This window comes from Tursiops truncatus, chromosome 12, assembly GCF_011762595.2.
Source record: "Tursiops truncatus isolate mTurTru1 chromosome 12, mTurTru1.mat.Y, whole genome shotgun sequence".
Lineage (NCBI taxonomy): Eukaryota > Metazoa > Chordata > Mammalia > Artiodactyla > Delphinidae > Tursiops > Tursiops truncatus.
Genome location: NC_047045.1, coordinates 70978039 through 70995005, shown reverse-complemented (window position 1 = coordinate 70995005; position 16967 = coordinate 70978039). Strand labels below are relative to the sequence as shown.

Here is a 16967-nt window from a genome sequence, read left to right as displayed (position 1 = left end):
TTATTTAAATGTAAAACAATAGCCATAAATTTCCCCAAGTACTACTCACCTCAAATTAGTAACATCAAAATAAAGCAAAACGTTGAAAATTGACATGTATTGTGAAAGACATGCAGCACTATTTATTATTGACTACACATAATTTTATGTTAAATGTAGATGATCAGTTGAATATAATTTATTCATATAAAATCATGATGTCAGGCTGATTTTCTCATTTAAAAAAGAAAAAAGAAAAACCAGCAAAGTGCTTAAAGTTGAGTCCTAAATGTGGAGCCCTCTTAGATCTTCTTTACTTGGGGCTTGCATTTCAAGAAACATAGCTTTCTGCCTCCAGAATATCTTCTGGTGGAAACTGGCTACGAACCAACGTCCACAAACCAACATCTGATTGTCCACATGTTGTGTGTAGTAAAACCCAGTACCCAGAACCGTCCATCATTTGAATTTCCATTCACATTTACATTTCTATGAAACATGTTCTCCTTCAACTTACCCCTAAGCTTTTTTATTTCCTAATAAATCCCTTCCAATTCTAAAACAGAAATTTCAAATTTCTGCCATTCATTCTTTCATCATTTGCTAAACTTGTAATCACCATTGATCAGGTTGTTTGTTTTTTTTAAAATTTGCATAAATGAAAACTATAACATTAACAACTTGTACTGCTCCTTAGCTTCTAAAGTAAATCTATCTCATAGCTTTTATAGTAGATTTAACATCTATGTTAGATACAAAGGCAAAGATAACTATAACTTTAAGTGTAGGATGAGATATTTTATTGGGAAACAAGTACAAAAAACATCAGAATTTTATTTTGTGGCTTTTCTATAAATATTTGCCTTAAAACTAATTATAGGTAATAATATATGACTTCATATATGATTTTAAAATGGGCTTTTAAAAGCCTTTAAATGCCTATTCAGAATTCATAATTTAAAAAATATAATATATATATATAATAAAAATTATAAATAGAAAAGCACACTTTTCACATAGAAATTTGGAAAGTATGCAAAAGTGTTTACCAAAATGTGGTTTTGCCAATACCATGAGTAAATCTGTTGCTCCTCTGTCACGTCATTTCAACCATCTGGCCAACCCCTCTGAATAAAAGTAGCAGCTGAGTCCTACTGGACATGGCCTTCCTCTAGTTCTGCAAGCTTCTGCCACATCTATTTTAAATAACAACGAGAACCTTCATCTCCACCTCCACTTCACTCTTAGCTTGTAGAGAATAGAAGCCTTTTGTCAGAAACCCTCAGCTTCTCCCTATCAAACCCATTCATCCACTGAATGTGCATCTGTCCTCTCCCATGCCCTGTGCCCACCCATTAGGATGGAGGAGACTTTGCTCCCTGGTTTGGTCCAATCCCTTCACCTGGGCTCTCTGGAAACTTACACTATGGCTGTCATCTCAACTGCATCTTCCCAATCACTTAAAAATACTTCTTCATCAGGTAAAAATTTAAATATCTTTCACGGGTCCCCTACATTCCCTGTCAGCTTCCACTTTGTCGCTCTCCTGTTCTTCACAGACAAACTCCTAACAGGGGTGTTTATAAATTATCTTACTTCCCACTTATTTCTTAACCTCTCCAACATGTCTTCCACTCTCATCACTTACCAGTGCCCAGTGACCTCCATATCACAAAATCCAGCAGAGAAACTTGAATTCTCCTCATATTTCAACTCTCAACACTACTTGACACAATCTCCCTGATTCTTAAAACACTCTTTTCCTTTGACTTCAGTAGCAACATGCTCTGCTGGTCTTCCTGTTTCTCTGGTCATCCTTTAACCTCTTTTGCCAGCTCATTATTTGGTACCCAGTTCTCAGATATTTAGCTTCTTTAAGGCTGAGTCTTAAGCTTCTTAGTCTTCTCACTTTACGCCATCTCCTTGGGAATATCATTCATTGTTTAATTTGGCACGCATTTGTCAATGATTCCCAAAAGTATATCACCAGCCTGGAACTCCTGACATGAAAGTACACTTGATTTCTTAAAGGCACGTCAAATTCAGTATGTTCTGAGTCATTCTGTGATCTCTCCTCATAAAGCCGTTCCTCTTTTGGCATTACCCCTCTCAATAAAAGGTACTACCATCTATCCAGTTTTGGAAGTCAGAATTTTACACATCATCTTTGCCACATTCTGCCATTTTTTACGTTTTAAATATCTCTCAATCATTTACTTTATCTGCCTCTCCACTATGACTGTCCTATTACCCTACGCCAAGCTACTATTGTCTCTGAACTGAGCTGATGCAAAGGTCTCCAAATTGTTTTTTCTGAGCTGATGCAAAGGTCTCCAAATTGTTTTTTCTATGTCCACTCATGTCACTGACTCTCCACCCCCATGTGCACACCAAGTTATTTTCTTCTCAGAGAACGAGAATATCCTTTTGAAAATGTGAAATAGATCATGACTCAACCCTAAACTCTTCATTAGCCGTCAATTGCTCCTTGGTAAAGATCAATCATCTTAACATGACCTGGAGGATTTGACATGATTGTCTCCTATCTACTTCTCCAGGCTCTTCTTAAGCCACTTTATTCCACACATCCTCTCCTCCAGCTAAACATATCTTCTACCAGGTCTTCCAAATCATTGTCATTCCTGCTACTTCTTCATAATATTTATATCTGCTGTCTCCTCTACCTAGAATGCTCTTCCCTTCTCAGTCCTTAATCTTCCTCCAGATATCCCTATCATCTTTGCAAACACAGCTCAAAATTCCTTAGGGAATTCTTCTTTGATGCCCCAGACTAGGTCTTTCATATGAACTCCTAAAGTTTCCTGTATTTCCCTTCAAGACTCATGTATTGGTATGTATTTATGATTTTTAAAATTAATGTTAGTCCCACTCACTAAACCTTAGTTCTAGGAAGTGAGTTCCACACCTGATTTTGTTCATCAAGTTATCACTAATTCCTGGAACACTTACCGATATTCTCAGCAAGTAGTATATTGAATGGATTGTTAAATGGAGGGATGGATAGACAGAAGTTAACTTGTGATACATGAGAAAGGGATTCCAGGTTCAAATTAATTTAGGATACACTGGGTAAAACGAATTTAAACTGGCTTTTTTTTTGCTTTCTTTTATAAACTAATGCACATTAGATCATTTTAAATGGCACTGATGATAGGCAGATATCACACACACAATTTTTTTGTATATTTTTGAGGAACATTTACAGTAATTATTTCTGGGCAGTATATGGTTAGAAATGCTGGTTGATAAGATCTAGTTAAGGACAAAATATCAATATCTTATAAAACATAAACATTTGAAAGATCATTATAGATGCTATCACAGTACATAAAAAAGCTGAGTATCTTCTAGTATATTTAACTCTACTATACAAGCATTATTGTTCATATGTATGACTATATGAAATATTTTAGAAAACATAAAATAATGATTAAATATATTTCCCACTTAAGAAGAAATGCTCCTACACTCTGTAAAATAACTCAAAAAATTTTTTTCCAGATTTTACCTTTCACCTTACGATAACCTGCAAATCATAATCTAAGCTGTGTCTATTTCACACTTCCTGAAAAGGAAAACAGGACAACTTTTCTCCTTTGGTGTTCTGGTCCTTTCCACTCTACATATAACATATAAGAAAGATGTGTTTAAGGGAAATTGAAAACTTAATGTGTTTTTCTATATTAATAAATATATTAATTGAGTATCATCAAAATATATAATTGCCTTTGATTTTTAAGGAGAGCAAAATATAGTAGAATAATTAACATATGGTAAACACCATTGCAAGTTCTAATATCTTAGAAAGGACCTTAATTACATGACTGTTTTCACAACACTTATATAAATATAATGACAATAAATAATCATTAAATTAAGCAATGACTAAACTATAAAGTGTTTATATATAATACCCATATTGAATAACATCATGATATAGAATGTCTTACCCTTTAAAACTCTGTCACTTTTCTCAGGTAATTTTAGTGTTGTTGCTGAAACTTCAGGTTTGAATTCCTTGCCATCTTTCATTTCTTTGCCATCTTTCACTTCTTTCCCATCCTTCATGTCTTTTCCTTGTTCTTTTAATTTGGCATCTGTGTCTGTTATTTTGCTTTCAGAGCTGGACTCATCTGACAGCTTAAACTCGGGCAATATTTCTCTCAAGAGCTCCCAAACTTTGTCCGTATATCCTGGGCTTAGGTAAAAAACAACATTAATTTCCAAATTAAGCTTTTTATTCCACATCAAGAATTGCTGACAGAAAAAAATTAACTTGCTACTTCAAAAAACCAATTACAATAGTTTCTTCACATGTTAGTTAAAAACACCATTATGTGCTTATTTATTCAACAAGCTTTGATTGAGTGCCTCCTCTGTGGTGGGCTTTGCTGATGCAAGGAGACCAAACACAGAGTTCCAATTAAAGATGGTGATGTAGGAAGATTCTGAACTCACCTCTTCCTATGGACACAACAAATCTACAGCTACATACAGAACAATTTCCTCTGAAAATAATAAAAAAAATTAGGTGAGGAATTCCTTCATATCTGGCAAATGAGAAAAAAAAACATAGTGAAATGGCTAGGAGAGGCTGAGACACAGTCTTGCCATAAACCTCACACAGTGTGGGCACACACAGTTTGGAGGGAGCTCACATCCCTAAGCTTTTCCCTGAAGAGTGAAGGGTTTGAACCCCACATAATGGCACCCCAACTTTTAAGACCTGCAGATCAGAGACAAGCTCCCAAAACATTTAGTTTTGAAAGCCAGCAGGGCTTGCATCCATGAGGCCCACAAGACTATAGCAAACTCAGAAAGAGTTCATAAAGGGCTGTCACGGACTCACCCATCCCAGGACTCACCCATCGAAGAGCACCCAGTAGGAGACTTTAATATCCCACTTTCACCAATGAATAGATCATCCAGACAGAAAATCAATGAGAAAACATTGGCCTTGGGACTTCCCTGGCAGCCCAGTGGTTAATACTTCGTGCTTCCACTGCGGGGGGAGTGAGTTTGATCCCTGGTCAGGGAACTAAGATCCCACATGTCACGTGGCATGGCCAAAAAAAAAAAAAAAGAAAACATTGGCCTTGAATGACACATCAAATAGGATGGACTTAGAACATATAGAACATTCCACCCAATAGCAACATTTTTCTCAAATGTACATGGAACATTCTCCAGGACAGATCATGTGTTAAGTCACAAAACAACTCTTAATGAGTTCAAGAAGACTGAAATCATACCATGCATCTTTTCCAACCACAACTGTATGAAACTAGAAATTAATTACAAGAAGAAAACTGGGAAATTCACAGCTATGTGTAGATTAAACTATATGCTAGTGACCAACCAATGGGTCAAAGAAGAAATTTAAAAAATGCTTTGCGATAAATAAAAATGGAAGTACAACACAACAAAAATACAACAGATACAACGACAACAAATACAACAAAGCAAAGATAGTTCTAAGAAGTAGTTCTGTGAGAGTTCGTAGCAATACATGTCTACATTAAGAAATATGATCTCAAATAAACTACCTAACTTTACACCTAAAAGAAATAGAAAAAAAAGAACAAATGAAGCCTAAAGTTAGTAGAAGGAAGGTAATAACAAATATCAGAGTGGAAATAAATGAGACTAAAAAGACAGTAGAAAAGATCAAAGAAATTAAGAACTGGTTTTTTGAAAAGATAAACAAAATTGACAAACCTTTAGACTCACCAACAAAAAAAAGAGAGAATACTCAAATAAAGAAAATCAGAAATGAAACAGACACATTGTAATTAATACTACAAAATACAAAGGATCATAAGAGACTACTATAAACAAATATACAAAACAAACTGGACAACCTAAAAGAAATGGATAAATTCCTAGAAACATATGATTTACCAAGACAAAGAAATAGAAAATCTGAATGGACTGATTACTAGTAATCAAAAACTTCCCAACAATGAAAAGTCCAGAATCAGAGAGCTTCACTGGTGAATTCTACCAAACATTTAAAGAAGAATTAATACCAATACTTCTCAAATTCTTTCAAAAAATAGAAGACAGGGGAAAATGTCTAAACTCATTTAACGAGGCCAGCATTACCCTGATATCAAAATCAGACAAGGATATCACAAGAAAAGAGAACTACAGATCAAAATCCTTGATGAACATAGACACAAAAAATTCACAACAGAATGTTAGCAAACAATTCAACAATACATTAAAAGGATCATACACCATGATCAAGTGAGATTTATTCCTGGGGTGCAAGAATGATTCAACATGCATAAATCAATCAGTGTAATACATCACAGTAAAAAAAATGAAGGATAAAAATCATACGGTCATCTCAATAGATGCAGAAAACCATTTGACAAATTCAACATCCATTTATGATAAAAAATGCTCAACAAAATGGGGTTAGAGGGAACACACCTCAATATAATAAAAGACATATATGACATGCCCACAGCTAACATCATACTTAATGGTGAAAAGCTGAAAGCTTTTCTCTAAGATCAGGAACAAGATAAGGATAGCCACTCTCACCACTTTTATTCAGCACAGTATTGGAAGTCTAGCCAGAGCAATAAGGCAAGAAAAGGTAATAAAAGGCTTTTAAATCAGAAAGGAAGAAGTAAAAGAGTCATATTTACAGATGACATAATATTATATATATAGAAAACCTTAAGAAACTCCACCCAAAAGCTGTTAGAATAAACAAATTCAGTACAGTTGTAGGATACAAAATCAATATACAAAAATCTTTTGCATTCTATACACTAATAATGATCTAAAAGAGAAATTAGGAAAACAATCTCATATATAAGTGCAGCAAAAAGACCTAGGAATAAACTTAACCAAGGAGGTGAAAGACCTGTACACTGAAAACTATGATATTAATGAGAGAAATTAAAGAAGACATAAATAAATGAAAGATATACATGGCTTATGGATTGGAAGAATTAATATTGTTAAGATGTCCATACTACCAAAAGCAATCTACATATTCAATGCAATCCCTATCAAAATTCCAATGACATTTTTCACAGAAGTAGAATAAACAATCCTAAAATTTGTATGGAACCACAAAATATCCTGATTAGCCAAAGTAATCTTGAGAAAGAAGAACAAAGCTGGAGGCATCACACTTCCTGATTTCAAACTGTAATACAAAGCCATAGTAGTCAAAAGAGGATGATATTGGCATAAAAGCAGACACATAGATCAATGGAATAGAATAGAGAAGCCAGAAATAAACCCATGCATATATGGTCAATTAATTTATGACAAAGGAGCCAAGAATATAATGGGGAAAAGTACATTCTCTTCAATAAATGGTGCTGAGAAAACTGGACAGTCACATGCAAAAGAATAAAACTTGACCGTTATGTTATACTATACACAAAAATTAACTCCAAATGGATTAAAGGCTTACAAGTGAGACCTGAAACCATAAAACTCCTAGAAGAAAGCATAGATGTTAAGCTCCTTGACATCAGTCTTGGTGATAATTTTTTGGACTTGACACCAAAAGCAAAGACAACAAAAGTAAAAATAAACAGGTGGACTATATCAAACTAAAAAGCTTCTGCAAAAAAACAAAACAAACCTACAACAAAATGAAGAGACATCCTACTGAATGGAAGAAAATATTTGCAAATTATATAGCTAATAAAGGGTTAATATCAAAATATAAAAAGAACTAATTTAACCCAATAAAATGACTATCCAATTAATAAATGGGCAGAGGATCTGAATAGACATATTTCCAAAGAACATATACAGATGGCCAACAGGTACAATGAAACGTGCTAAACATCACTAATCATCAGGTAAATGTAAATCAAAACCACAATGAGTTATCACCTCACACCTGTTGTAATGGCTATCATCAGAAAGACAAGAAATGACAAGTGTTGGCAAGGATGTGGAGAAAAGGGCACTTTCATTCACTGTTGGTGGGAATGTAAATTGGTGCAGCCAGTATGAAGTTTCTTCAAAAAATTAAAAATAAAACTATTGTATAATCCCACAATTCCACTTCTGGGTATTTATCCATAGGAAATGAAAACACTAACTCAAAAAAACAGATGCACTCCCATGTTCACTGCAGTATTATTTACAATAGCTAAGACATAGAATCAACATATGTATCTACGGATGGATGAATGAATAAAGAAAGTGTGGTATTCATATACACAATGAAATATTGTTCAGACATAAAAAAAATGAAGGAAATCTTGCCATTTGCAACAATGTGGATGGACTTTGAGGACATTATACTAAGTGAAATAAGTCAGACAGAGAAAGACACATATTGTATGATCTCACTTATATACAGAATCTAAAAACAAACAGCAAAACAAACAAAAATGAACTCACTGATATAGAGAACAGATTAGTGGTTGCCAGAGGCAAGGGGTAGGATTTGGGCAAAATGGTGAAGGTGTTCAAAAGGTACAAATTTCCAGTTATACAATAAATGAGTCATGGGGTGGTAATGCACAGCATGGTGACTGTAGTTAACAATACTGTACTGTATATTTGAAAGTTGCTAAGAGAGTAGGTCTTAAAAGTTCTCATCACAAGAAAGAAAATGATAGCCATGTGTGGTGCTGGGTGTTAACTAGATTTGTGTTGACCATTTCTCAATATATACAAATATTGAATTATTATGTTGTACACCTGAAACTAATATATTGTTATATGTCAATTACATCTCAATAAAAATAAATAAACAAGCAAAGAAACAAAGAAACCAAAATAAACAAAGAGACCAAACATATGGCCCTAGTCTCAAGGCTCACTCAGTCTGGGAGGGGAGAGAGGCATGTCACACACATGACACGGAAAGAATATGTATTTGAGCATCTGTTAAGTGCCAGGCACTTTCCTATATATTATCATTTAGATAAATGATCTCTATGTTACTTCTCTGTGGAATTTAACAATATTTTTACATTCTCTAAACTCTTTCCTGAGGCTTCTACAACATCATTCTTTTCTAGTTTCTATTATTATAGAAATCACTTGCAGACTCCTTTGAACACTCCCTTTCCTCTGCTCACTGCTGACCAATTAGGGCTGCTTCCCCAGAGTTCTCCTCAATATGCTCTTGATAGCCTATAGCCTTTCCTCAGTGAGTTAATAAGCACAACCATATTTTAGGTTCACCTGTACTTTTATGTAACCCTCAAATCATTAGCTCCAGCTCAAACCTCTCTCCAGAAGAGAAGAGGTTGTGTACAACCACCTAATAGACATCTATCCAAAAACAAACAACTCGGACTTCTCTGGTGGTGCAGTGGTTAAGAATCCGCCTGCCAATGCAGGGGACATGGGTTCAAGCCCTAGTGCAGGAAGACCCACATGCCATGGAGCAACTAAGCCCATGCACCACAACTCCTGAGCCTGCGCTCTAGAGCCTGCAAGCCACAACTACTGAGCCCCCCTGCCACAACTACTGAAGCCCACGTGCCTAGAGCCTGTGCTCCACAACAAGAGAAGCCACTGCAATGAGAGGCCTGCGCAGCGCAAGGAAGACCCAATGCAGCCAAAAATAAAATAAATTTATAGAAAAGAAATCAAAAACAAACAAATCAATCAATTAAAATATCCTGCCACCATCTTCTAGTTTTCAATCAAGTTAGAAAACTGAGAATGACCAAGTCTCTCTCCATGAAACTCTCATCAAATAAAAAGTACGTCCCTTAGATCCTACCTCCTCCTACTGCAATTGACAACACTTTCTCCATTCTTTTGTTTTTTTAAAATATCTTTATTGGAGTATAATTGCTTTACAATGTTGTGTTAGTTTCTGCTGTATAACAAAGTGAATCAGCTATACATGTGCATATATCCCCATATCCCCTCCCTCTTAAGCCTCCCTCCCACCTTCCCTAACCCACCCCTCTAGGTGGTCACAAAGCACAGGGCTTATCTCCCTGTGCTATGGGGCAGCTTCCCACTGGCTATCTATTTTACATTTGGTAGTGTATATATGTCGATGCTACTCTCACTTCTCCCTAGCTTCCCCTTCCCCCCCACATCCTCAAGTCCGTTCTCTAGATCTGTATCATTAGTCCTGCCCTGCCACTAGGTTCATCAGTACCGGTTTTTTTTTAGATTCCATATATATGTGTTGGCATACAGTATTTGTTATTCTCTCTCTGACTTACTTCACTCTGTATGACAGACTGCAGGTCCATCCACTTTATTACAATAACTCAATTTCATTCCTTTTTATGGCTGAGTAATATTCCATTGTATATATGTGCTACATCTTTATCCATTCATCTGTTGATGGACATTTAGGTTGCTTCCAATCCTGACTATTGTAAATAGTGCTGCAATGAATATTGTGGTACACGTATCTTTTTGGATTATGGTTTTCTCAGGGTATATGCCCAGTAGTGGGATTGCTGGGTCATATGATAGTTCTATTTTTAGTTTTTTAAGGAACCTCCATACTGTTTTCCATAGTGGCTGTATCAATTTACATTCCCGCCAACAGTGCAAGAGGGTTCCCTTTTCTCCACACCCTCTCCAGCATTAACTGTTTGTAGATTTTTTGATGATGGCCATTCTGCCTGGTGTGAGGTGATACCTCATTGTGGTTTTGATTTGCATTTCTCTAATGTTTAGTGATGTTGAGCATCTTTTCATGTGTTTGTTGGCAATCTGTATGTCTACTTTGGAGAAATGTCCATGTAGGTCTTCCACACATTTTTGGATTTGTTTGTTTTTTTGATATTAAGCCGCATGAACTGCTTGTATGTTTTGGAGAAAAGACCCCGAATAGCCAAAGCAATCTTGAGAAAGAAAAATGCAGCTGGAGGAATCAGGCTCCCTGACATCAGACTATACTATAAAGCTACAGTAATCAAGACAGTGTTGTACTGGCACAACAACAGAAATACAGATCAGTGGAACAGTATAGAAAGCCCAGAGATAAACCCACGCACATATGGTCACCATATCTTTGACAAAGGAGGCAAGAATGTACAGTGGAGAAAAGACAGCCTCTTCAATAAGTGGTGCTGGGGAAACTGGACAGCTACATGTAAAAGAATGAAATTATAACCCTTCCTAACGCCATATACAAAAATAAACTCAAAATGGATTAAAGACCTAAATATAAGGCCAGACACTGTAAAACTCTTAGAGGAAAACGTAGGCAGAACACTCTATGACATAATTCACAGCAAGATCCTTTTTGACCCACCTCCTAGAGTAATGGAAATAAAAACAAAAATAAGCAAATGGGACCTAATGAAACTTAAAAGATTTGCACAGCAAAGGAAACCATAAACAAGACAAAAAGATAACCCTCAGAATGGGAGAAAATATTTGCAAACAAAGCAACTGACAAAGGATTAATCTCCTTTCTCCATTCCTATCACCACTTTCTCTGTAGAAGCCCTTGGCAAAGACTTCTGCAGTACTGCACAAACCAGTTCCCCTGCTCCAGTCCTGAGCCATCCTCCAAAATCACAAGTCTGATAAGATCATCCTCCTGTCTAAAATCCCTCAGTGACATTCTGTTGTGAAGATTTCTTAACTTTCTCTATTTGGTTCCAGCATACCTCTCCACCCCATACCCATCCATCCTCCAGAACCCAGCACATAATCTAGTCCTGCAGGACAATGTGCCTTTCTGGGACTACACCCTGCTCCCTTGTAGTTTCAGGCTATTCCTTCTTCTCTGAGTTGGCTTTCCTACCTCAATAAGCTGCACTAATTTCAACTAATCCTTTGAGGTCAGTTTAAGCATTACTTTCTAGGGAAATTAAGCTATACATTCCTGTCCTGGATTCCCAAAGAATCTTTTACAAACTTCTAGTTTAGCCTTTTAAAATATTTTTGAAATTACTCTATCAACGAACATTTATTGAGAACATACTGTGTAATGGCCATTCAGTGTCATTTCTCTAAGCACAGAAGTCTCAACATTGAGAAAGACAAAAAGGGTCCCTATTCTCATGCATCTTACCATCCCAGTGGATGGATACAACTGAGAGAGAGAGAGAGAGAGAGAGAGAGAGAGAGAGAGAGAGAGAAGATAACAGGCAGCTATAACTTTCAAGATGAAAACAAAATAATAAACAATGGGATATGGAGTCATTCGGGAAAGAAATAATTTAGATGGGATAGTTGAGAAGGCCTATCTGAGGAGCTGATAGTTAAGCTTGGTGATATCTAAATGTTATGACATATCCAACCAAGTAAATATCTGATGGACGATCATTCCAGGCATAAACAAAGAACAGTTCATGTAAAGACCCTAAGGGAAATGAGTTTAGCACATTTGAGAAACAGAATGAAGATGTGGGTGGCCAGCTAGTGGTTGCCAAGACAGTTTTCATTTTTGCATTTAATCCCATAACAGCTCTGCAACATAGGTAGTACAATCCTAATTGAAGTTTAAGAGGTTATAAATTTTATGCAGTCACAAATGATAGACTACCAAATGACAGAATCAGGATTAAAATAGATCTTTCTGAATCCAAAACCCCTGTGTTTTTTCCCACCTACAATGTAAAAAATGTTATGCTGTGAAAAAGAAATATTCATACACCAAAGGATGAGACTATACAACATGTTGGACAGTTAGGCTTAAATATGGGGTGGTGGAGTGCTCTATTCACAAATGAATTACACCAAGATCAGAGAAATTTGTGGAGAAAAGCATCATCTCTTCATTTGAAATTGTCAGACTTCTAATAGCCACTCTGTATTTCTAGTATAATACGGAGAGTTAGAAGGTGGTTTTTTTTTTTCCAAATGATAAAACAGTGCTAACTGTAGGAAAACATAAGAGGCAGGTCAACAGTTGCAAATAGAGCAATGTCTCCCTTTGGTACTTCTATGGGAGAGGGAAGGGAAAGGCTGTCTGTTGAAGATGCCACAAAACACTTTTCACCCTAATTGATTTTCATATGGAAAAAGTCAGTAGTGAACACAAGTATGAAACTTGAGTACTCTAATTCTCCTGGACCTCTGTAAAACCATGACCATGACAGGCGAAGCCCCTCAGGGGCTGTCTCTGCACAATCGAATCCTTTGTAGGAAGAGAGACATCCCACTTCTGAACATGCCATGGCTTTGATCATGTTGTTCTCCTGCTTTCCCTGTCCCTTTCCTTCTGTCCCCTCAAATCAAACCCAGTCAATGGTAAAGGCTCAGATCAAGTCAGAACTTTCTCCATGATGCCATACGTGACCTCCACCTGCATCCTTGGCAGATGGTGATTTCAAATTAAACATTTCTTGACAATCACTATTATACTGTTCCATGACATTCTTTTCATTTAAAATTATACACTTATATACACATGAGTTAACACTGTGATTTTATAGTGTAATTGTAATTTTAAATTACATGCATAGTGTAGCAGAATGTTCATAACAAAAAATCCTACAAATCATGACATAAATCAAAGAGAGTATATATCTTTTACTTTCTGGGTACATTTAGAAGTAAAATGATAAACTTGAACATCTGAGTCAGTCTCATTTTTTTAGACTTTTCTCTGTTTCCAAAGGTTGATTATTAACTACCATACATATATCTATATAATATTAAATAATACAGTGATACTCATTAGAGGGAAAGAAACTTGCACTAATTATGTCTCTACCATACATCAGTTATTTTTTCTGACACTCTGACCTACTCAATCCTGAGAACAACCCTATAAGACAGGTCGTTTTTACCTGCATTTTACATATGAAAAAACTAGGGCCCCAAAATGTTATATTACTTGCAAAATTCACACAGCTTGAAATTGGAATTATAAGAATGTAAGTTTAGCTATATAGTTCTGACACCAAAGCTCAAGCTTTTTCCCCTTATATCATTTTCATAGACATTTTATAAGCAACCATAAATTGATGCAAATTGAGCATCTAAAATCCTTCAAAATTTTCATTTAATTTAATTATTAAACTGGTCTTGGGACTTCTCTGGTGGTCCAGTGGTTAAGACTTCACCTTCCAATGCAGGGGGTGCGGGATTGGGGAGCTAAGATCCCACATGCCTCATGGCCAGAAAACCAAAACAGAAGCAATATTGTAACAAATTCACTAAAGACTTTAAAAAATGGTCTATATCAAAAAAAAAAAAAAAAGTCTTTAAAACAAAAGAAATAAACTGGTCTTATAATCATGAAAGTATATGAATAGTGTTTTCAGTTTTCATGTATGATTTCACTGTATGATTCTAGCAAGAGACAATTCCCAATTTTTAATTTACTACTTTTCTAGTCACAAATCATTTTGATCTCCTGTTTCTTTACCACCCTCTGATAGACTTCTGATGTTTTCATGTCTCTGGTATATTTATTGCAGGGAAAATTAAGGCAAAATTTTAAGCATTCCATCAACACTGAAGATAAAAATTTAGAAAAGTCCATACTTATAAACCCCATTCTCTCTTTATTTCTCTCCACTAACATTGACCATATCATGTCAATAAATATCCTCTTCTCTTAGATATCAGAAAAGGATTTTCCATGAGACGATCTAAAAGGGTGCTATCTGGACCTTTCCCAAAGGTAAAAAGCAAAATCAGCTCTCTTTCAGGAAAGTGGTCCTTAGAGGAGTTTGTCTACCCTCCCATTTTTTTCCCTGCAAATATATTTTCTTTGAACTAAACAATGGCTAGTTTATCCTGCTGAAAGGACGCTTTAGGTGGTAGAATCCAAGTCACTAGGACTTGTCTTCAGTCTCCTTTAACCTGGACACTGGGAATGGTAGCTTTCTAACACCAAAGATCAGAGATGATCCAAATTGATAACTGTACTGTGGATTTGATCTTATAAAACTCAGCATCTGGATTGATGGCATGTTCAGATCTATTGATCTAATTATTTTTTTATGTACTTAACCTGATTAATTTCCAGTATCAATGGTAATATGATCAAATTATGTGGCTATAACATTTATTCATGAAACAAAAAATATTTGTGAAATTTTAAGTAAGTATTAAATTAAATCCTCTCTCTTTGAACATAGACAAACAATATCTATATATCTAGAATCATATGAGAGAAAGACTGTGGGCTTTGGACCCAGAAAGATTTACATTCAAATATTACCTCCAGGTACAATGTACACAGCTTTAGGGAATTCAACCACTCTGAGCTTCAGTTTTCTCATTTCTAATGACATATAACACCTAGCTGATAGGGTCATATGGATAATTAAATAAGATAATCTTTTCAGGACTGTGGGTGTTAATTAGAATAATATATTAAAGTGCTTAAGGCCTAATAGGCATTTTAATATTATTCATTCCCTAGTATGGGTAGCTAATTAAAAGTCGCTTGTACTTTTCTGTATTGAATAAGTGTATAAGTAGAAAGGGACACCTGTAAATATTTTATCATAATAAATAATTAACATTGTTTTAATATTTGTAATTCAGATATTTAAGGATTAAATTTACTATATATAAGGAAACAGAATTTATCCTGGTATTCTCAAGGAATTTTTTATAATACTATAACATGTTATTCTCCAAACATTTTGTAAAATGTGACAATTTTTAAAATTTTCTTAAAGACTAAGAATATTTTAGTTAAAGAAACCTTACTGGGGAAGAGAGAAAAAAATATATGAGTACTTAATGGTCAAACGTACTGGAGAGAAATGACTTCTGGTAACCATCCTGTGAGTGCGTGAATCACTGTGAACTCTCCCAGTTCTCTCCTCTCCGCTACATGGATGCTAAAAAAGCAAATACACAATAGTATGGTCAATAACATTTGAAAACAGAGAGAGGTCTATAAAAAACAGGAATCTCTAATAAGCAGTGATATAATAATAAATGTAGGGGTCCTACTGGTTATACATTAGAGCACAAGAATATACTTTTCCAACAGTCAGATGACTTGTTTTGATAAGGCACTTAAATAGATCCAAAGATAAAATTTCATATCTATTACAAAACATGCTTACAAACTTTATTTTATAAATGTATTTCTTTTATTTTATTTATGTCTGTGTTGGGTCTTCGTTGCTGCGAGCGGGCTTTCTCTAGTTGAGGCGAGTGGGGGCTACTCTTCGTTGCGGTGCTCGGGCTTCTCAATGCGGTGGCTTCTTTTGTTGCGGAGCTCGGGCTCTAGGTGCGCGGGCTTCAGTAGTTGTGGCTCGCTGGTTCTGGAGTGCAGGCTCAGTAGCTGTGGCACGGGCTTAATTGCTCTGCGGCATGTGGGATCTTCCCGGACCAGGGCTCGAACCCATGTTCCCTGCATTGGCAGGCGGATTCTTAACCTTTGCGCCTCCAGGGAAGCCCATAAGCTTTATTTTAAAATGTCATATATATAAAGCATAACGTCATAAACATATCCATACATATTATATATCGGGAAATATATATAGATGATATATAATCTATTCTATATATTCAATATATTATCATGGTCTTTTAAAAATAGGGCAGTGTCCTTCATCTTTCTAGTTTCGGTAATTATTCTAAGATTCCTATGAGGCTGTGTATTAAGTCAGTCTCACACATGGCAGGACAAGATGGGCATCAGACATCTTTAATAAAATCCTTAGATAATTTCAGAGAACCAGAAACATCCATTCTATCCTGTACAAAAGAGTGGATCTGCCACCATAGCATAAAGTCAAATGAGGCCGTGATTGATCAAATATTGCTCTTCTCATTTTAATCCTTTTGTTAAAAATTTTTTTTCTGAAGTGATTAGTCTATTTTCATTAACACACACAAATGCCATATCTATGTTTTGCTCAGGAATCAGAGCTTCAGTCCACCTTATGCCAACGGTGATGACTGATGGTATTGACCGGCATACATGTCTTTTTCTTCAGAAAGAAATCTTACTATCTTAGTCACATGCTCCATCATTTAAAAATTTACACTGGCTTCTAGTTTACAGATTATAAATTGTGATATGTCTATATATCTCAAAGATAACTAATATCTAGTGGGAT

At 35.6% G+C, this 16967-nt stretch overlaps 1 protein-coding gene across 1 annotated transcript in view; it reads right to left on the bottom strand.

Annotated features, from left to right (window-relative positions):
• Positions 1-16967, bottom strand: part of ADGB (androglobin) — a 188165-nt gene that overhangs the window by 98904 nt on the left and 72294 nt on the right. Inside the window, exons 8-9 of the mRNA XM_073789314.1 lie at positions 15648-15734; positions 3951-4198 (exon numbers count right to left, since the gene is read on the bottom strand). Coding sequence (XP_073645415.1) covers positions 3951-4198; positions 15648-15734 — 335 coding nt within the window. The remainder of the gene's footprint in view (positions 1-3950; positions 4199-15647; positions 15735-16967) is intronic.